The 22,048-nt window shown below is 50.0% G+C and overlaps 1 protein-coding gene across 4 annotated transcripts in view; it reads left to right on the forward strand.

Moving 5' to 3' along the window:
* RAB37 (RAB37, member RAS oncogene family) overlaps nt 1–22,048 on the forward strand; it is an 81,659-nt gene that overhangs the window by 32,111 nt on the left and 27,500 nt on the right. The window contains exon 1 of one of the 4 annotated variants that reach the window (XM_080994065.1): nt 19,670–20,151. The exons of 1 other annotated variant lie outside the window; for it this stretch is intronic. In XM_080994065.1, the coding sequence (XP_080850191.1) occupies nt 20,044–20,151 (108 nt within the window). In that variant the 5' untranslated portion in view covers nt 19,670–20,043. Of the gene's footprint in view, nt 1–19,669; nt 20,152–22,048 lie in introns of those variants that run through there. 2 more of the 4 variants (XM_080994064.1, XM_080994063.1) reach the window with 2 other exon arrangements.

Here is a 22,048-nt window from a genome sequence, read left to right on the forward strand (position 1 = left end):
GATAAATAGGTACCGCTCCGGTGGGAAGGTAAACGGCATTTCCGTGTGCTGCTCTGGTTTCACCAAAAGTGGCTTAGTCATGCTGGCCACAGGACCCGGAAAAACTGTTTGCGGACAAACGCCTGCTCCCTTGGCCAGTAAAGCGAGATGAGAGCCGCAACCCCAGAGTCGTCCGCGACTGGACTTAACTGTCAAGGGTATTATTAGACTCTAGTTCCCAATAGCCTCAGCCAGAAGGGTCAGTGGCCAGGGATGATGGTAGTTGTACCAACAGAAGTTGGTGGTAGGACCCAGAACCTGCTCAGTATACCAAATCTATGGCTGTCCTGGACAGAAGTGTCTGGTTCTCTACACCATCCCTCACCCAGTCCTAGAACTCTGTGCTGTTCCTGCTATTTTCCTTCCTTTTCTCCATTCCTTTCCTCTCACCCCTGTTGCCACCATTGCAGCTGATGAAGTTGGTGCCTCATGAGGCTCTTCCTAGATCCATTAGAAACATGGAGGAGGAGTCCTTCCATGTTGCCAGCCAGTCAGAGCACACAGCCTAGATTAACCCAATCTCAGCACAAGTGGTTGACCCCGTGGAAAGGACAGTAATAAACATTGGAAAGTTTCTGTCCAATTCTTCCCTTTTCCATCGTCAGCCCCTACTCATGAAACAGAAGAAAAAGAATGAGCACAGACAGGACTTCCACTTGCCTTATCGCTATGCGTCTGTGTGTGTGTGTGTGTGTGTGTGTGTGTGCGTAGTACCATCGAAGTGCAGCACATTGTCAATTATTTTGTCTGTTATTATATATTTACCATTGGGAGCATCAGACACATTTTCTGCCTTAGGCACCAACACACACACACACACACACACACACACACACACATTTGTTTACTTAAAATTTGTGTGTGCGTTTATTTATTGAAAACGTTTCTGTACCACTCCTCATCAGTAATACTAGGGAGGCACACAACAAAGCAATACGTACAATGCCATTCCAATAAAATCAACACATGAAAATACAATGGAATGCATTATAATCCATAGCAGACCAGTCAGATACCACTCACAAACCCTCACAAATGCCTGGGTGGACAGATGGGTCTTTAGCCCTCGCTCTGGCATCGTCTGCGTAAAATTACAGAGAGAGAAGCAGAGCCCAGCAGCAGGACAGAAGACAGAGGAAGCTGCTTTATACTGAGCCATTGGTCTCTCAACTCTCAGTATTGCATACGGACTGACAGCAGGTGTCTAGGAATTTAGGCAGGAATCTCTCCCAGTCCTATTTAGAGATGTCAGGATTCGACCTGGGACCTTCTGCATCCAGAGCGGATGCTCTGCCACTGAGCTGTGACCCTTCCCCTAAAAGAGGAGGTCTCTTGCCAGAGAATAGGTGAAAGGAAGGCCATTCAGACTAAGACCTAAGGTAACTTATGATGGATACTTCTACTGAAGAAAGGGCTGCTTAACCTTACCCACTGCCCAGCCCTTTCCCACTGCAATCGCCACCCGCAAACTGCTTCCCCCCCCCCAATAACATTCCAGGTGCATATTTACCCCTGCAAATATCTACCTGGAGCCCCACAAGAAGACAAACAGCCCTCTGTGTGTTGGGGGAACAGGAACTGGGGGTTGTATCTGACCAAGTCATTAAATAGGGCCGCAGGTGGCGCTGTGGTCTAAACCACTGAGCCTAGTGCTTGCCGATCAGAAGGTCAGTGGTTTGAATCCCCGCGACAGGGTGAGCTCCCGTTGCTCGGTCTCTGCTCCTGCCCACCTAGCAGTTTGAAAGCACATCAAAGTGCATGTAGATAAATAGGTACCGCTCCGGCAGGAAGGTAAACGGCGTTTCTGTGCTCTGCTCTGGTTCACCAGAAGCGGATTAGTCATGCTGGCCACATGACCCAGAATCTGTACGCCGGCTCCCTTGGCCAATTAAGCAAGATGAGCACCGCAACCCCAGAGTCATCTGCGACTGGACCTAATTGTCAGGGGTCCCTTTACCTTCCTTTAAGTCATTACATGCATGGAACAACTTCCACTTGTGCACAATGGAGCGCCGTCTCCTTCCCCTGCTCAGCCACCCTACCCAACTCCCCAGCTGTCTGGAGCAAATTCAAAGGAAGTGCGGGTGAGAAGGGGGTGAGAAGGGAGGGGAAGTTCCATTAAGCAGCTAAAAATTGTTCCACTTTCCATCACACACACATGCAGAAACGTCTACCAAAATTTGCCCCCTCGTAAATCTCCTTTTACTTAATGGAAGCAGCACCCTAGATTTTTATGCACATGCCATGTGTAAGCCCCCACAAGCACATATTATTTTTGCTAAATGGTTTTCTAATTGGCTTATTTCTGCTCCTGCCATGATGTATTCAGTATAGGCCATGCCTCTCCCCAAAAAAGCACCCTCGTCGTTGTTTTTCATTGTTTGGTATCTTGCAGCAACACCATGCCTGAGCCACGATGGTGTGTCCCACACACAAGGTGTTCTTTAATAACACACCTAGCAAAACTAAGTGATAAGAGCAGTGTTGACGTATGCAAAGCTCTCCCAGTGACTGGGATAAACAGGGCAGAAGGCACATTGTGCCACTTTGCCAGCCATTGCTTCCCACCCCGGAATGTGTGGATAGCTGAAAAGTGTTGTCAGAGCTGCTTCCAGATCCTAGCTCACAGAGGATCACGCTAGCCAGCGATCATTAAATAAAAGTCTTTATTGAGTTACAGTTTCCATTCTCAAGCTGCTGCGTGCAACTCTACGTCTCATGGTTAGATCGGCGAAGCTCCATCTGAGTCTCCGCCCCTTGTACACCAACTTAATATCCTAGCCTTGCTCCACCTTTTCCGCCTGACTGTTCTTCTCTGGGTCCCTCTGCCCCCCGGGGTCTCTTCCTTCCGGGATTCCTCTGACGCTGACGCTGACCCCCCTGACTCTTCTCCCTCCTTTCGGCGGGCTTTAGGACCTGGCTCCCTTTCCGGGCTGCCTACTGCGCCACCTTCCTGTGCATTTGAACTTGGCACGCGCGCCCAACCTTCCACCTTCCGTCTGACCGTTTCTTCGCTCCCCGATGGAGGTGTGGCCACTCCTGACTCGTGCCCTCCCCCCTGTTGTGAGCTGCCAGCGCTTGATCCCTGGCGCCCTTCCTCTTCCCTGCTCTCTGGCGGTGACGCTGGTCCTGATTTCCAACTGCTCCCCTCTGAGTCCCCTCTGGCTCTATCTTCCTGGGGTGTCCCCCTAGGCTCCCCCCTTGCCCTGGCCACTGGTGCTCCTTTCTGTGAATCTTCTGATTCACTGGAAAGACTCGGAGATCTCGGGTCGTCGTCATCACTCATCTTTTCTTCTGCCTCCTCTCCCTCGCTCTCTGTTTCCTCCCTTGCCCTTGCCTCTGCTCCTGAACCCCTGACATCCATCCCCCCCTCGAAGCCCCCTCTTCCCCCCTCCCCTCCTTCCGGTGCGGGATCTGGGTGCTGCCGTGTCAGGGGGACGAATGTCGGATACAGTTCGCTTCCCGTGGCGGGCCGCCATCCGAAGTCTTCCGGTTCTTCCTCCCTGCTCTCGTTGACGACGGTCACCTCCGCTTCCATCTCTGTGCCGCCGTGCTCGAAACCCGGGTCGTCCCCGAAAACGTCCATGTCCGTCTCTCCTTCGTTGCCTTCTGGAGACGTTGCTCGTCCTGGACCCTCCAGCCACCTTCTGCGGAACTGCTCCTCTGGTCGATCATCCCACCAATACGAGGGTTCTGAAGCAGATCCCGAGGGTGACCCCTCCGGGGAACGGGCGTCTCGTGTCGGTTCCTCGTCCGAGTCGAACCCCCGGAACGTGCTGGCTGAAAGCGTGGGCGTGAAAAGCCAGTCGTCGAAAAAGTCTGCTGGCATTGGCCTATGTGGGAAGAGGGCATGAAACTCTTCTTTGAGCAGAGGTTCGTCTAAAGCGTAGCCCGGCACCCAGCTGTTGGCACTGGCCGGGGTGCCCTCCTTGGCGAGAAGGTATTCTACCCCCTCTTCCCCCCATCTGGAGTCCAAAATCTCCGTGACTTCGTTGATGCGCTCCTCCTGTGCCACTCCCCCTTGCCCGGTTCTCTCTCGGAGCGGACCCGGTGCCGTTCCTGGTTCCTGAAACCTGTGAGGTGCCTTGTAGGGAGTGAGCACCGATCTGTGGAACACCGGATGCATTCTGGAACCCTCCGGAAGAGCCAGCCTGAAAGCCACCGGGTTGACCTGTTCGTCGACTTGGTAGGGCCCCAGTTGTTTATGCCCTAGTTTCTTCTTCGCCAACGACCTGGCCGGCACTGCGTGGGCTGCTAACCAGACCCAGTCTCCCACATGGATCTCTTCGCCAACCCTTCTGTGTTTGTCCGCTTGTACCTTGTATGCGTGTTTAGCCAGCTCCAGGTGCCGCCGCAGCTGATCGTGGACCTCCTGCAACTCCGACGCGAACGCATCTGCTGTCTGCGGCTCCCCCTCCCCCATTCTTTCCAGTCCCGGGAAGGTTCTAGGGTGCCTCCCGTTGTTGGCGAAGAACGGCGTGACCCCCGTGGACACGTGCTTCGTGTTGTTGTAGGCGAACTCGGCGAGAGGCAGGTAATCCACCCACGTCGCAGGCTGTTGATTCGCATAACATCTCAGGTACTGCTGCATGATGGCATTGACCCGCTCCGCTTGCCCGTTGGTCTGCGGGTGTCTAGCCGACGCCAGGTTGATCTTGACGTTCAGGAAGCCCATCAGCCTCTGCCAGAAGTTTGAGATGAACTGTCGCCCTCGGTCGGACAGAATAGACCGCGGCAGACCGTGAACCTTGAACACGTGGTCTATGAACAGTTTGGCGGTTTGTTCCGCCGTGGCCACCTTCGCACACGGAATGAAATGTGCCATCTTGGAGAACAAATCCACCACCACCAGCACAGCCGTCTTGCCCCTCGAGCTGGGCAGATCCGTGACAAAGTCCAGGGCCACTCTCTCCCATGGCTCGAACGGAGTTTGCAGCGGTTCCAGCAGTCCGGCCGGCGGTCTGTGCACTGGTTTGGACCTCTGGCAGGTGTCACACCTCGCCACGTAGTCCGCGACTTCCCCTCTCATTCCGGGCCACCAGAAGTCTCTGGCTACTAATTCCACCGTCTTCTCCTTGCCAAAGTGCCCGGCAGTGGGCGCGTCATGCAGCTGCTGCAGTACCTTGGCGCGAAGTTCGTCTCCCGGCACGTAGATGGCCCCTTTACGGATGAGCAAACCATCTCGCAGCTGGAACTCGTCGGTCGCTGCCGTGCCCCTGTGCACCTCTGCCATCTTTGCTTGCGCGAAGGAGTCATCCTGCAACGCTCGTCGCACCGCATCCAGGTCAACTGTTGCCGCCGCGCACGCCCACACTGTCGGTGCGAAGATGTGCATGGCGGCCGCTGGCGTTGCCTCCTCCAGATACTGTGGCTTACGGGAGAGAGCATCCGCCATGATGTTGGTGTCCCCCGGGACATACTCTATTCGGAAGTCGAAATTCGCAAAGAACTCAGCCCAACGTATCTGCCTCTGGTTCAGGAACTGTGCCGTGCGCCAGTGCTCTAGATTCTTGTGGTCCGTGCAGACCTGCACCGTGTGCTTGGCGCCGATCAGGAAGTGCCTCCACGCTTTGAACGCTGCATGAATGGCCAGCAACTCCCTGTCCCAGATGGTGTAGTTCTGTTCGGACTTGCTGAGCTTCCTTGAGTAAAACGCTCCCGGCCTCCAAACCCCCTGCGGGTCTTTCTGCAGCAGGACTGCTCCCACGGCTCTGTCCGAAGCGTCTGTCTCCACCCTCATCGGCCTGCTGGGGTTGACATGAAGCAGCTGCTCTTCCGACGCGAAGAGACGCTTGAGTGCCTGAAAGGACTGCTCCGCCTGCTCTGTCCAGATGAACTGCTTTTTCTTGGAGCTGAGCGTGTCCGTGATGGCCGCTGTCTGCATCGCAAAGCCTTTGATAAACTTGCGATAGAAGTTCGCGAAGCCGACAAACCGTTGGACCTCCTTCCGGTTGCGTGGGCTTTTCCAATCCAACACTGCTCGGACCTTGGCGCTGTCCATGGCGAGCCCTTTATCAGACAACTTGTAGCCCAGGAAATCCACCTCGGTCACGTCGAATTGGCACTTCTCCAGCTTGGCGTAAAGCCTATGTTGCTGTAGCCTGCTCAGCACTTCCTTGACGTGTCTGTCATGCTCCTGCTGCGATTCCGAAAAGATCAGGATGTCATCCAAGAAACAGACGCACGTCTTGTAGAGGAGCCCCGCCAACACGTGATGCATGAAAGCTTGAAAAACGTGGGAGCCATTTTGCAATCCAAAAGGCATAACTCTATATTCGTAGGTGCCCAGGGGCGTGAACATGGCTGTCTTCCACTCATCTCCCTCCCGCATGCGAATGAGGTTGTATGCCCCTCGCAGGTCCAACTTGGTGAACACTCTGCCCTTCCGTACCTTTGCGAGGAGGTCGTCGATTCGGGGCATGGGGAAGTCCGATGGCTTGGTCACACTGTTCAAGATGCGAAAGTCCACTACAAGTCTTTTTTGGGGCGTGTCCCGCTTCTTAACAAAGAATACCGGACTGCCCCCCGCTGCCTTGGACTCTCGGATGAAACCGCGCTCCAAATTATGATCTATGAACTCTTTGAGTTCCTGCAGTTCGTCCTCAGACATGGAATACAGCTTCCCTTTGGGTAGCGCCGCCCCCGGCAGCAGGTCAATTTTGCAGTCATATGGTCTGTGGGGGGGTAGCCTGTCTGCCTCTTTCTCGCAGAAAACCTCCAAAAATTCTGCGTACTTGTGGGGGACCGCTTGCAGCGTGCCTAGCTGCAGCTGTGACTCCTCTTCCCCTCCTTCCTGCCTGGGCACGATGCAGTGTTCAGCGCAAAAGGAAGAGCCGAAGGTCAGCTGCCGCTGGTACCAAGCCAGCGTCGGGCTGTGCTTGTCCAGCCAACTCATGCCCAATACAATGGGCGTGTCCGATAGTTGAGTGACATTGAAGCTGATGATTTCCCTGTGATTCCCAAGTCGCATCACCATTGGTGGCGTCTGCTTCACCACTTGCCCCCCTAGCAGCTCCCTGCCATCCACCGTGACAACCTGCAGGGGCAGCGTGGCAGGCAGCAACTGTATAGCGTGCCGGTCGACAAAGTCCTGCCCTATAAAGTCCGCATTGCTTCCGGAGTCAATGGTGATTGGCACGTCCATGGTGATTCCATTGGGCAGCTGGAGCGACGCGGTGAGCTTCACTACCGGTTTGGGCGGGAGGGGGTCCATGGGCTGTAAAATCTCTGGGGACTGCTTCACTGACACGTCTGGTTGGGCCCCAGTGCCTCTTTCTCCAACCAGACTCCTTCGTTTCCCTGCTGTGGTTGTCCTTGCTGCGTTGCTGCAGTTACCATTGCTGAGGCTGCAGTGTGCTTGTGGAGCCTCTGGGGACACTCTTTCGCCATATGCTGTGGATCATCGCAGATGTAACACTTCCTGTTCCCTCTAGGAGGCTTCGCTTTCACTGCTGCCGGTGCTAGGGCTCTGGCTGCTGACTGAGCCCTTGCACCTCCAACCTCCATAGGTTCCGCTCCTCCTCCTGGCGGAGGCGTGGATTGCGCACGCGCTGCTTCTCTGGGAAGGAAGGAGGAGCCCCTGGCTGGTTCGCGCCCTCCACGCCCTTCGTCCCTGCTCCACGGACGTCCTTCCAGCCGCACCCCCACCGCCAGCGCCCTCTGAACGATCTCCTGCGTGGTCCGGGGTCTCTCCCCCCTCGCAATTTCATCTTTAACCAAGCCGTGCAATCCCTCCCAAAACAGGTCTCTTACAGGAGCCGAATCTCTGTCCCATTCCAGGGCACTGACCAAAGCGAAAAAGCGGGCATGGTACTGCCTTACGCTGGCCCTCCCTTGCTTCAGTCCATGTATCTCCTGCCAAGCAAGATCCACGTCAATGCTTGATAAAAAGCACCCATCCATCGCTTTAATAAAGGCATCCGCATTTTGGAGCGCCGGATCATTATCTCTCCACAAATTGCGCAGCCATGCTTTAGCATCTCCATGCAAATGGGACATGATGAATCCCACCTTCTCTTGCTCATCTCTAAAGTCTTTGTTCAGCAGTTGCAGTGCACACATTACATCTGCTCTAAAGTTGGGGTACTGTTGCAAATTCCCATCGAAGTGAGAGACCAGACCGCCTGTTCGTCTCCCCAACCCAATCCCCTCCGGTTTGGGTGTCAGTTGCCCTTGCTTCGTAAGCACTTCCAACCTGACCTGGAGATCCCTGTAGGCGGCAGCTGCGTCCTCCTCTCTCTTCCTGGATGCAAGAGCCTCGGCATTCAGTCGTGTCACTGCTTCTCTGAGTTCCACTATCTGCTGTTCGGCCGTCATGTTGTCTGCCGTTCGTGAGCTCGCTAGTAGGCACCCTCTTTCTCTCCTCTCCGCGAGGACGTAGATGCCCACAATCTAGGGATGGAGCTTACTGTCAGAGCTGCTTCCAGATCCTAGCTCACAGAGGATCACGCTAGCCAGCGATCATTAAATAAAAGTCTTTATTGAGTTACAGTTTCCATTCTCAAGCTGCTGCGTGCAACTCTACGTCTCATGGTTAGATCGGCGAAGCTCCATCTGAGTCTCCGCCCCTTGTACACCAACTTAATATCCTAGCCTTGCTCCACCTTTTCCGCCTGACTGTTCTTCTCTGGGTCCCTCTGCCCCCCGGGGTCTCTTCCTTCCGGGATTCCTCTGACGCTGACGCTGACCCCCCTGACTCTTCTCCCTCCTTTCGGCGGGCTTTAGGACCTGGCTCCCTTTCCGGGCTGCCTACTGCGCCACCTTCCTGTGCATTTGAACTTGGCACGCGCGCCCAACCTTCCACCTTCCGTCTGACCGTTTCTTCGCTCCCCGATGGAGGTGTGGCCACTCCTGACTCGTGCCCTCCCCCCTGTTGTGAGTTGCCAGCGCTTGATCCCTGGCGCCCTTCCTCTTCCCTGCTCTCTGGCGGTGACGCTGGTCCTGATTTCCAACTGCTCCCCTCTGAGTCCCCTCTGGCTCTATCTTCCTGGGGTGTCCCCCTAGGCTCCCCCCTTGCCCTGGCCACTGGTGCTCCTTTCTGTGAATCTTCTGATTCACTGGAAAGACTCGGAGATCTCGGGTCGTCGTCATCACTCATCTTTTCTTCTGCCTCCTCTCCCTCGCTCTCTGTTTCCTCCCTTGCCCTTGCCTCTGCTCCTGAACCCCTGACAAGTGTCTTCACTCCAGGCACCCATGATGCACAGCAACCACCCTGTGACCTGCTTTATATGGTGTGTGTGTGTGTGTGTGTGTGTGTGTGTGCACGGACAAAAATCTCCCTCCTGTCAACCTGTCTGAGAAGGATGAGTGACCAACTCTAAAACTGGCAGGATAAGCTCATACCCTCCAACATTTCTCTGATAAAAATAGGGACGTCCTATTCTATTATTAGGGACACGGGTGGCGCTGTGGGTTAAACCACAGAGCCTAGGACTCGGCAATCAGAAGGTCGGCGGTTCGAATCCCCGCGACGGGGTGAGCTCCCGTTGCTCGGTCCCTGCTCCTGCCAACCTAGCAGTTCAAAAGCACCTCAAACTGCAAGTAGATAAATAGGTACCACTCTGGCGGGAAGGTAAACGGTGTTTCCGTGCGCTGCTCTGGTTCACCAGAAGCAGCTTAGTCATGCTGGCCACATGACCCAGAAGCTGTACACCGGCTCCCTCGGCCAGTAAACCAAGATGAGCGCCGCAACCCCAGAGTCAGTCATGACTGGACCTAATGGTCAGGGGTCCCTTTATCTTTACTTTATTCTATTATTATTATTATTATTATTATTATTATTATATCCCACCCATCTGACTGGATTGCCCCAGTCACTCAGGGCAGTTTCCAACATATGTAAAAATGTAATAAAACACTGAACATTTAAAAAAACTTCCCTGGACATGGCTGTCTTCAGACGTCTTTTAAAGGTTGTATAGTTACTTATCTCCTTGACGCAGTGGTCTCATAACTCCAGGCCCTCCAACATTTTTCTGATTAATATAGGGACAGCCTATCATAACCTCCAACATTTACCCAATGAAAACAAGGACATCCTAAGGGAAAGTGGGACATTCCAGTATCAAAACAGAAACCGGGATGGCTTTTGTAAATCCCGGACTGTCCCTGGAAAACAGGGACACTTGGGAGGTCTGTAAGCTTAGGCCTTTTAAAGTCTGAACTACTGAACCATCCACTATTCAAGGCAGTTCACTTTCCGAAGAGACCCCTAGGGGAGAGGAAGACAATCTGAGGCCTGCCTATCATTAAAAAAAATTATTTTTAAAGAAACATTAAAAACACCCCACAGTTTTTAATGCTTGACAATTTATTATGTTTTTATATGTGTTGGAAGGCACCCAGAGGTGCTGTGGAAGCCCAGCCAAATGGGCAAGGAAATAAATAAATAAATAAATAAATAAATAAATAAATAAATAAATAATATTATTGATTTTTTATTCCAAATGAGCCAGATGATCCATTTACCATGAGCAAGGAATGAAACAACCACAGAGATGTCACTGGGCCCTCATAGCTAGGTACATTTTTAGGATGTGTGCGCGCGCGCACACACACACACACACACACACTTAGTTGTGCATAAATGGCTTTCATCTTTTCATCTTATTTAAATCTTGTTTTTAAGTTGTATTTTAATCAATTGTTTTTATACCTGGTGTTAGCCGCCCTGAGCCCCGTCTTGGCTGGGGAGGGCGGGGTATAAATAAAATTTATTATATTATTATATTTTGCCACTGAATGACAGGTACAGCGGCCCTTCATGGCAGGCATCAGACCCAGGAGAGGACTTGAGCAAAAGGCCAAACATTTCCTGGGCCAGAACACGGCTGCTCTATGTGTCACCACTTGGGTCTGGCTTGGGGGGGGGGGAGAATTGGGAGACAGAGAAGGAAAGGGCGATGGAGGCCCATCTCCCTCTGCCTCTGATTGGCTAGAGTCAAGTCACGTGTCAGCTTCCTGCTCTCACCTGCTAGCCCTTGGCCATTTGAGGAGTCCTGCTTAACCGCTGCTCACACCGTGTTCCTGCCTTGTGATCCTAGCTTGTCTGCCTTGCCTTGCCTTGCCCTGCCTCCTCGCCTTGTCCGTGCCTTTTGCTTCCTGCCTTTCCTCCTCTCCTGCCTGGATGGATTCCACTCAGCCTTGGGCTCCATCGGCTGCTTGTGAGCAAACATCCCCCCATCCCAGAGGCACCCTGCACAGCACAGCACACCAGCCAGGTCTGTAACCTTCCTCTTCCACAGCCCAAGATGGTGGCACTTCTTGCGTTGCTCTGGGAAACAGTGGCATGGCGTGGGGTGGGGCCACAGGGGCGCCAAAAACGGTTAGGGGTGGAAAGTTTCAACACCTGGTGCTGCCTCAATACAGCTACGCAAATACATCGCTGGGCTTCGTTGAAAACAGCTTCTTCATGCAAACCAGGAAGTGGCCTTTCCAGACAATGGAACAACTATTCTTTTATTATCTCTGTGGTTGCAATCTCCTGGGGATGCTGTTGGATAGTTGAATGTGCATGTGTACTCTATCTGTTTCCCTCCCTCCCAGCCCCGGGTGCTAGCAACCCACGTTACGCCACTGCTGTGAAATGCCTCATAGCTGTAGGCTCTCACATCCCACAGTTTTTTGAAGAAGGCCTCTTCAAAAACCAGGGGCATGTGTGACGTGACATGAGTAGCATTTCCTGGTGTCCTTCCATCCAGATGTTTTGGGATGCATGTCCCTCCATCCTTGACTGATGGCTACGCTGACTGAGGCTGATGGGAGCTGTGGTCCAAAACATCTGGAAGGCACCAGGCCAGGGGGAACTGCTTTGGGGACCTATCTGTTGAAGGCCACCATCCCTGGCACCAATTCCCATAACTGCATAAACAGTGTAAATGTACCATGTTCACAGTCCGTTTGTAGGTGATTTCTTCTGTTATACTCACCCAGATTCCAAATATGGTATGTGACGTATTTTCTTCTTTGATATGGTCACGCGAGTCACTCCAGGATTGTTAATTATAAATGGCTATCTCATAACCTTTACCCATTGCTTGTCTTACTGTTTGATGTAAAGCAACAAAGGAGAGGAGGACGCAGGTGGCGCTGTGGGTTAAACCACTGAGCCTAGGGCTTGCCAATCAGAAGGTTGGTGGCTCGAATCCCCGCAACGGGGTGAGCTCCCGTTGCTTGATCCCTGCTGCTGCCAACCTAGCAGTTCGAAAGCACGTCATGTGCAAGTAGATAAATAGGGACCGCTCCGGCGGGAAGGTAAACGGCGTTTCCGTGCGCTGTTCTGGTTTGCCAGAAGCAGCTTAGTCATGCTGGCCACATGACCCGGAAGCTGTACGCCGGCTCCCTCAGCCAATAAAGCGAGATGAGCGCCGCAACCCCAGAGTCGGCCACGACTGGACCTAACGGTCAGGGGTCCCTTTACCTTTACCTAACAAAGGAGAGACCTTTCCCCTTTCTGGCTGAGTGAAGGGAATGAAATCAGCAGAGTAATTTGCAACAAATGTACGATTAGATTGCTTGCTAGAGGGAGGCGTAATTTTGGCAAAAATATTTTTTCCCTGTGGAAGAACATTTTTGGAAAAAGTTATGGTAGAATGCAAAAGCTGTTGTCACTATTAATTGAATTGATTAAATAGTTACTTTTTAAAGGACCATGACTCATTTCTGCAGAAGTGCTGCTATTTGAGATAGTCAACAAACACATAGGACCTGGAAGAAAATACGTGGAGTGCTCCTTTTCAGGATGCTAGCCAACTGTGCCCTTTTCAGGAAAACTCCATTTAATTTCCTTAAACCTCCCCCCCCCCCAATCCCCCAGGTTTTTCTTCCAACCCCAGTTAGTCATTGTTCAGCAGTTACTAAACATGTTCTGCTGTCATTGGGGTGTTTTTGCCTCTAATTTGTTTTAGTAAACTTTGCAAACCTTAGACTTCCCCCAAGGCTGCTGATATCTTCCTTTAGTGTGAGGAAGATGCTGTTTCGGTTACATGAGGTTCCTTGCTCCCAGAATGAGTTGGCTATCAAAATATACAGTACTGTATAGGATAAATTCTGAGAGGCTCTGAAGCGCAAGCCTGCCCCCTTGTGGCAATTTTAGGCAAAAATAGGTTTGATCTTGAGAATTGCGTTTTCAACTTGCTTGAAGGTATTTATTTATTCATTCACTCATTCATTTCATAAAATTTATACACCACTTGATTGTTTTTTTTTAAAAAAACTTCAAAGTGGTTTACAAAAAGAATAAAATGATAAAATTATTGGTAAAAGCAATTGAAAGCAATTATTTATTCAAAATATTCAAAAAATAAAATAAAATTAGCCTGTCACTTGCTACCATCCACGCTATGTGGGACACAGAAAAGAGCCTCTCCTGCTGATTGTAGAGAGCAGGCGGTAAAATAAAAATAAGTGTTGTTCAGCCAATAAAAAGGCAACGAGCCAACCCACAAGCCCCAAAATCTAATAAATCACATGTCTCTGGAATAAAAGGCACTGTACTGTCAAGGAAGCTTTCAGCAGTACAGAATGTTTTTTCCTTAAATATTTACTGGTCTTAGCAGCGTTTGTTCCAAACATGCCTATAATTCAAAATGATCACTGCCATGCTTTCACTCCCCACGCCTGCAAGAGATTAAATCAGTGGGGGTTTTTAAAGCACAATTAAAAATGAAGTTGGCAAGGCTCTTAGATGTTTCTTCTACCATGAAGGCAATTTCTCTTTTTATCTGACACAGCTAGAAGACTCCCATGGCTCACCCCATTTGTTGTAAGCCAAGAAGCTTCCTAATATTAATTAGAGTTGGGCTAGGACCTGAGAGACCCAGGTTCAAATCACCAACTCAGCCATGGGTGCTCTTGGGCCAGTTGTATCCTCTCAGCCTAGCCTTTCTCCCAGGGTTGTTGTGAAGATAAGATGGGGAGAAGGAGATGCATGTAATGGAAAAGAGGGCCTTCTCGGTGGTGGCACCCGCCCTGTGGAATGCCCTCCTACCAGATGTCAAAGAGGAAAACAACTATCAGACTTTTAGAAGACATCTGAAGGCGGCCCTGTTTAGGGAAGCTTTGAATGTTTGGTGGACTACTGTATTTTAATATTCTGTTGGTAGCTGCCCAGAGTGGCTGAGGAAACCTAGCCAGATGGGCGGGGTATAAATTGTTGTTGTTGTTGTTGTTGTTGTTGTTGTTGTTGTTGTTAATAGCTACTTGGAAAACCACACTAAAGATCTTTCAACAGCTAAACCAAATAAATACTAGGGGAGAGGGCTTGGTGGAATTTTAAACACCGGCTGGTTGCTCTCATAAAGGATATCTAGTGGGGGGAAATAAAATAAAAAACTCTTTCTTAAGGGCAGCTCTTTGCCATTTATCCATATTCAGTCCTGAGCCACATTCCAGAACCATTGAGTTCCTATGTCAAGAATCGCAATTTAATTTGTTCACAATCCTGAGCCAGCCTGAGACATTTTACCGCCTAAGGCAAAGAAGAAAACCCGTCCCCTTCCAGTCGTGGTGCATCAAGAGCCTGCTGGATCAGTCCAATAGCCCATGTGGTCACAGTGCCAACCAGATGCCTGTAGTAATAATAATAATAATAATAATAATAATAATAATTATTATTATTATTATTATTATTATTATTTATTATTTATACCCCGCCCATCTGGCTGGGTTTCCCCAGACACTCTGGGCGGCTTCCAACAGAATATTAAAATACAATAACCTATTAAACATTAAAAGCTTCCCTAAACAGGGCTGCCTTTAGATGTCTTCTAAAAGTCTGGCAGTTGTTTTCCTCTTTGACATCTGGTGGGAGGGCGTTCCACAAGGCTGGTGCCACTACCGAGAAGGCCCTCTGCCTGGTTCCCTGTAACTTGGCTTCTCGCAGCGAGGGAACCGCTAGAAGGCCCTCGGCACTGGACCTCATGTCTGGGGTAGAACGATGGGGGCGGAGACGCTCCTTCAAGCGGGAAACCCACAAGCAGGATTTGAGCACAAAGACACCCCCTCACTGTGGTTTCTAGCAACTGATATTCAGAAGCATTGCTGCCTTGAACTGTGGGGGCAGAGCAGAGCCATCATGGCTAGGAGCCATTGGTAACCTCATGTGGCCTTCAACCCCGATGCCTTGAACTGGCAAAGAGAAAATGTTACTGCTTGTACTTTCTCACTTTCAGCTGTCCTGCCCTGCATGGAAAAGAGTTTTGCCATACTCCGTATCAGGGTTACGAAGCCTTTGGGCAAAACTCAGGACCTGCTTGGCTGCACAGGTGTCAGGAGCAGAAAGTTACTATTCTCTCATGAAACTGCAAGAAAACAATTTGCAGGCTCAGTGCGAAGACCATAGGTTTTTCTCTGCATTGTGGATTCCTTCATCATTGCCACTTGCGAAACACCCATGAGAAGCCTTCACTCGTTTTGGGTGTTTCAAACACCCCGTGCCAAAGGAACTATAATCTACATTCAGTTTTCCTGATCTGATGCATTTTACATTTCTCGAATATTTTCTGCGGCATTGTTACAGAGACCAGAAATACAGGTTCCTCTAGTGAAGAGTAGTGGGGAATCAGGGCTAAATATAAGGTCTTGGAGACCTGGAGAGTAGCTCGGACAAGCAAAAATAAGTAAATAAATGCATGAATGGAATATATCTGTGTGTGCCGTCTCCTTATGTTTCCACGCACCATTGACTTTCTGGATAAGGGACAGGGCATTGCTGCACACTTAGGAAACAAGCCTTAAACTGCATTCCTACATGAGAGTAAGGCCCATTGAACCCGGTGGGACTTCCTTCTGAGGAGACGTATAGGAGGGCACTGTCACTTTGAACTGCACATAGTTTCTCCCTGCTTAAATTTATTAATTTAAATGGATTTACTTTTGACAGTCACATAACCTAAGAAACCCAACCTGATCTTCTGTTTTGCAACTTCTCATTTGCACAACGAGATCTAAATTGTTAGGAGGCAGATCTGCAAACAAGTCTAAGCTGAACTGGTTTTAGAGAACTATGTGTGGGTTCTGATTCCTAGTCAATCATGAGATTTAGTGTGGGGCTACTTCACAGGGGCTCTGCAGTAATCTTGGAACTAGTAGAAGGGCATGTTCTTCTCCCTAAGGAGTGGGGGAAACTTACAATTTATCTTAAAAACCATTGTAAACAGCTAAAATTGTTAGTAGGATTGGAATAACACTTGTAGTTTAATGGTGAATTTTGGACATAGTGAAGATGTAAGAGTTTGGGATTATTATAATATAAAAGATGCAGGAGGAAATGGCTAAAAATAGGACCCGCAAAGGGGAGGAGGGAAGTCCAGGTGATTATTTGGAATCTTGTTTTTATGTTGTATGTTGGATATGTGTTTGCAAAACTTTAAACTGAAAAACCAAATACAGGCAGCTCTGAGAACGCCAGAATGATATCACTTGGAAACCCACAGAGTTGCCAATGGGGCCCAATTTGCCAGTGAGGCACTGCCCCACCAACCTAAGTCTAGACTTCTCCAAGCCTACCTGCCTTACAACCAGTCCGGGGGGTTGCCCTGGCTTCTCTGCTTCCACCTTAGTCTCATTGTTGCCCTTTTAGCATAGAGGAGGATGAGAGGCAGAACTGCAACTCTTTGGCTCTCCCCGTCATGGGCTCTGGCTCCCCCTACTGTTGGCCTCCCAGTCTTTTGCCATTGGACACCAGCAGCCACCACTGCTCCTTGGAAGCAAGAGTACCCAGGTCAGTGTACACCTTGGTGCTTCTGGGTACTGGTGCTTTGGGATCTAGGGCTGCCTGACCCACAGAGGAAAGGAGGTGAAAATCCCAGAGCTAGAAGCAATGTTGGCTTTCGGGAGGGTGTGGGCTTTTGGCCACCCTAGGCAGTTGCACAAGGAAGTTGCAATAGGTTTCCTGGAGAGATACAGGAACCAATGCTATCCCTCTTTAAGCTGGTTGAAGAAATCGGAAAAGAAATGTAAACCTGCAAGATATGGTCATAAAGATTGTTTGTTCTCAGTCACTGACTCTATAGAAAATCAATGACAGAATTAGCAGTTCGAAAGCACGTCAAAGTGCAAGTAGATAAATAGGTACTGCTCTGGCGGGAAGGTAAACGGCGTTTCCGTGTGCTGTTCTGGTTCGCCAGAAGCGGCTTAGTCATGCTGGCCACAGGACCTGGAAGCTGTACGCCGGCTCCCTCGGCCAGTAAAGCAAGATGAGCGCCACAACCCCAGAGTCGGTCACGACTGGACCTAATGCTCAAGGGTCCCTTTATACTGTTGACTTAGTAATTTGGGTATATGTTAGAGGGTTGTTTTTTTTAAGGGATTATGTTTGTTTTTATCCTGTTTGTTTTACTGTTTGTTACCTGTCTTGAGTCTGTTTGGAGAGAGAAATAGGATTGAAGGTTGTTGTTTTTAAAAATAACACGATTTTATTTTAAAGTAATAGTATTTAAAAATAATACACGTTCCAGAGTTTTTGATCTTTCATCAGCCTCTAGGTGGGAGGTACAGTTGAAGCTTGTCTACTACTTAACCTAGTAGTTCTCAAAGAAGATGATCTCCTCCTGGTTGCTGTCCCTTTAAGAGTAAGGGTGGAGTTTCATAAGAACAATGGTACCAAATACATAGTCCATGTGGATCTGCCTATGGCAAAGGTGGCTAACTTGCTGCCCTCCAGATACTGCTGGGCTACAGATGACTAACCATTGGCCATGATTTGAGTTGGAGTCCAACAATATCTTGAGGATTACTGGTTAGCCACCCGTAGCCACTTAGCCCAATATAGGATTCTCCAATATAGGAAAGAAAATGCTATTCTCTCTGTATGTCCTCTGCGGGAGTTAAGATGGTTGGGACATTCATTGAATTGCCAAACTAGGGCCAGGTTGGCATGGTGAACAAAGCATTAGAGTCCTCTGTTTAAATATTCACTCAGTTAACAGGATGAGTCACTCACTTTTTCATACAGAGCAGTTGAAAGGGTAACATGGAACTGCCTTATGTATAAAACTGAGCTCCTTGGAAGAAGGGCAAGTACACAAATGTGATAAAACCATAATTTGAAAATTCCCACGGAAGGAATGTGGCACTTGTGTATTCTATCATTTCAATGAAACATGTGCAGATTTTAAATTACTATTTTAAAAGTAACTTTTTTATTTTATTGGAAAGAAAGTTAAAGCTTTCAGTATTTGTATGTAGCTCCCTTCCTTCTCTGGCTGTATAAAAAATTGAAGCATCTGCATATCATGAATGAGAATTGAGAAAATCAATACATAAACAGATACAGTGGTACCTCGGGATAAGTACTTAATTCGTTCCGGAGGTCCGTTCTTAACCTGAAACTGTTCTTAGCCTGAAGCACCACTTTAGCTAATGGGGTCTCCTGCTGCCGCCGTGCCGCCAGAACAGGATTTCTGTTCTCATCCTGAAGCAAAGTTCTTAACCCAAGGTAATATTTCTGGGTTAGCGGAGTCTGTAACCTAAAGCGTCTGTAACCCGAGGTACCACTGTGCAGGTAAAGAGGGGGTTCTTATCTGACAAAAAGGCGATAGCATGCCACTGGCAAGCCACTATTTCCTCTTTAATGTAGACATTGTTAGAGCAGCTGAAACAGCAGAACAAACACTGGGGAGAAATTATCCATTACTGACCCACCCACAAAATTCCCAGGGAGCAGTAAAATCTCTTTCATGACTTAGCACCTTTCAGGATTTTGTGACTTCACAGAGCTGAATTATGTCTCTTTTGGTGCATTGACTATTTTCATATTCATCTTATTTTATTACATTGCAAGCGTTTTATCATGTTCTTTTCCAAGGAACTACAAAATGGTTAACAGATTTAATAGAAGTGTTCTGTGGAGACCTGTTGCCTCAGAGTTGTCTCAGGCAATCTCCAGTTTCTGTTTAATCCCAGGGATCTGAAAATCTAAAGCAATTTCCACCCAATTTCTTCTTCTCAGTCAGCCTGGTGAGGATGGGGAAGGGAAGAAAGGGGTTGTTCTGATCATAAATCTAGAATTGATTTCCACCAGCTGCAGATTTGGTGATATTTGGGTAGAATAAATGCCTTTAGCTCTAGCCAGAGGCCTTGTGTTCTGCAATTCCCATGAGCATGATTTTGTACAAAGAAAATAACTTCACTTAAGAGATGTTAGATAAGGATGTTGTTTAGGTAAGGCGATCCCTTACTGCTGTGCAAATTGAGCAAGGAATTCCTGGCAGTTCCAGAAACACACACACTTTGTTCTGTTACTGGATTTCCTCAGATTAGAGAAGATTTGAATGAAATCTGAGAATTCATTTGGAATCAAATTTACTCTTTCTCAGGTATTGTTTAAATGTCATGCTGCATGTAACCAGTCTTTAAAATAAAAATCCGTGGAGATCAGAGGTCAAACTGATGGAAAAGATGTACCTCTGTGGATTTTAGATGGAAGAGGCTTTGTGTTTTAAATGCTGCTTAGTTTCACGGAAATCAATTGATCTTAGAATGGGTAATCACCCAACACATTCAGTCTCAGGGTCCAGTTTCTCTGGAACTTTGGCTCTTTAGCAAGTGTGCCAGACAGTGATGCTTATTCCAATCATTCTTGGTGATGCTGAATGCAAGGGCCAGGAATGATCCTAGGTCCGTAGAGTTCCCACTCACGGGGTCTATTTGGAAAGAAGCGTGGGAAAGGGGGCGTCTCCCCATAGCCACTCTCAGCAGTTACCCCGCTGCCCGATCCTTAATAAGGGAGGTAGACAAAACGTGTGCGTAAAGTTAGTAAATCCTGCGCCGGCGGGACTTGGGCGCGGGAAGGCTCCGGCCCTGTCCCGTGAGCCGCTTTGGAACTCGCCCCGTCGGTTCCTTCCTGAGCGCAACGGCCGCCACTTCGGGGCTTGGAAAGGGGCGGTTCTTCGGGCAGCCGGGGAGGGGCGGCGGCGGCAGCAGCAGCACTAGCAGCGTGGCCAGAGCTGGCCAGCCTCTCGCATGTAGTTCCTGCTCCCTGCCCGGCCGGGGACTGAAGCCACCATGATCAGCAACGGGGCAGGCGCCCCTCCCGCGCGCAACGGGACCCTCGCGCCTCCGCTGCTGAGAAAAGCCGCTTCCCTGGGCGGGAGTTACGACGTCGCCGGCAAGGTCGGAGCCTGCTCGGGTTGGGCGCCAGGGGGCGCGAGTGGGTGTGGCGGGGAAGGAAGGGGAGGGGGCTGCCGGAGAGGAGGGGGGCTCCGCTATTGGGACGCGGGCACTGCCCTCTCGCCTTCGTCGTGGCGCGCATGGCGTGCCCACTCTCTCCGGGACATAGTTTTAACTTTCCTCTATTCACTGGTCGTTCTCCTTCCAGCTCTGAAACTCTCCTGCCTGGGTCCCACTCTGCCAGCACCCCTGGGCAAAGAGTGGGGGGCCTTTCTTGCCCCCCCCCGCCAGCTTCTAAAGTGAAAGGTGCCGGAGGGACTCAACCCTGCTTAGAAAGACATCCCAGGTGTGTGGAGGTTGCTAGTAGCCATTTGGGGACCAGGAAAGTAAATTTGCATGTGCTCAAAGGCACTCTCCTTCCTGCATTCTAAAAACGAAGCGGTGACTTTAGGATCTCCAGTGAGGTGGCTGCCTCAGGTGCAGATGCTATAGGGCAGAGAGCAGGCAGTGCTGTTTGAGCCACACGGCCTGCCCTGCTGCCCTCAGGGGGATGAGGGAGAACTCTGCTCCATTGCCAGTAAGAATCAACTGCCAGTCTGTACAACGGAGTGCCCTGGCTCCTGTACCTTTTACCTGCTAAAAGTTTTAACACCTGCACAGGTGGCAGAAGTTCAACAGGTGCTGCTTTTCCAGCCTGGAAACCTGTCACCCGACTTCCACCACTCTGTCAGCAAAGGTGGCTGAGCTTGCAAATGACACTGAAAACAGCCACTGGTTGGTTTCTAAGCCTTGATTGCAGAGGCCCTGCCAATCTCTGACTGAGGCGAAACCCTGCCACCATTTAGACATCATAGCAGGTTGTTTATAGGTTGGGGCGCTTGTCAGCTTCTCGTTCTTGAGCAACTTAAAATGAATCTCCCTGACCCAGCAATGCAGCGTTCTCCTTTCCTTCAACAGAGCAGTTCCTATTCAAACCACACCCGGAGGAAGCTGCTAAAAGTGGGCTTTGTGGGGAGGTTGGTCAGGAGACGCATCTCTCAGAATGAAAGCAGCGGCAGGGGGAGGGAGAGAGAGAAAGCTTTATGCAGGGCAAAGGGGTTAGCTTCCTCAAAGGCAGCTTCTGCATGGCTCTCCGCAGCCCAGAGGTGTGAGCTCTGGGAAACCTCTCTGCTGCAGCGATGAGGAGAACATACTCCCTGCGAGGTCACTGGGATCAACTGCAGAGCCCTTTAGCTGCTGTCGTTGACAGTAGATTAGCTTTCCTCATCCCAGCACTCAGTTGAGGAACACTGCTAACAGACAAATAATCAGAGCCAGCAGTATCCTCTGGTAACAGATTTGGGCGCTGGTCAAAGCTTTTCAGTGTGGCTTTCCAAGGAGTTCTTTGCAGGTGTCCAGCTTGGTCTTTGCTGTCAATTTCATACAAAGTCAGCTTTGAACCATGAAAAGCTAACGGGGAAATGGAAGTTCTGTCTTTTCACCTTCACAGGATGCCACTGACAAGCCACTCTCACTATGAAAAACGTTAGCATTGGAAGGCTGATGAATAGCCTGCCTTGCAAGCCTGGCAAGGCCCATGTCTTTTGTTGTCCGGGGATTCTGGTGAGCCTCTAGTAAGCTGAAGCTCTTTTGAACGCGGAGGTCAGGGGAGACTGATTCACATGGGGAAATGGGGCACTGCCTGCCATCCTCAGCCGGCCCTCAGCCAGCTCCCCACCTGCCTGCCTTCCTTCTTACACCCAGTCGAGGCACTACCTGCCAGCTGCCTCCTTAGTCTCAGCGTTGCCCTGTCTTCTGCCCCACCAGTCCCACCAGTAGTGGAAGCCATGCAAAGGGCCAGTTCATGGGATAGCTCAGTTGGTAGAGCATAATAAAAAAATCCTTCCAGTAGCACCTTTAA

This window comes from Podarcis pityusensis, assembly GCF_964106645.2.
Source record: "Podarcis pityusensis genome assembly, chromosome: 2".
Classification (NCBI taxonomy): Eukaryota; Metazoa; Chordata; class Lepidosauria; order Squamata; family Lacertidae; genus Podarcis; species Podarcis pityusensis.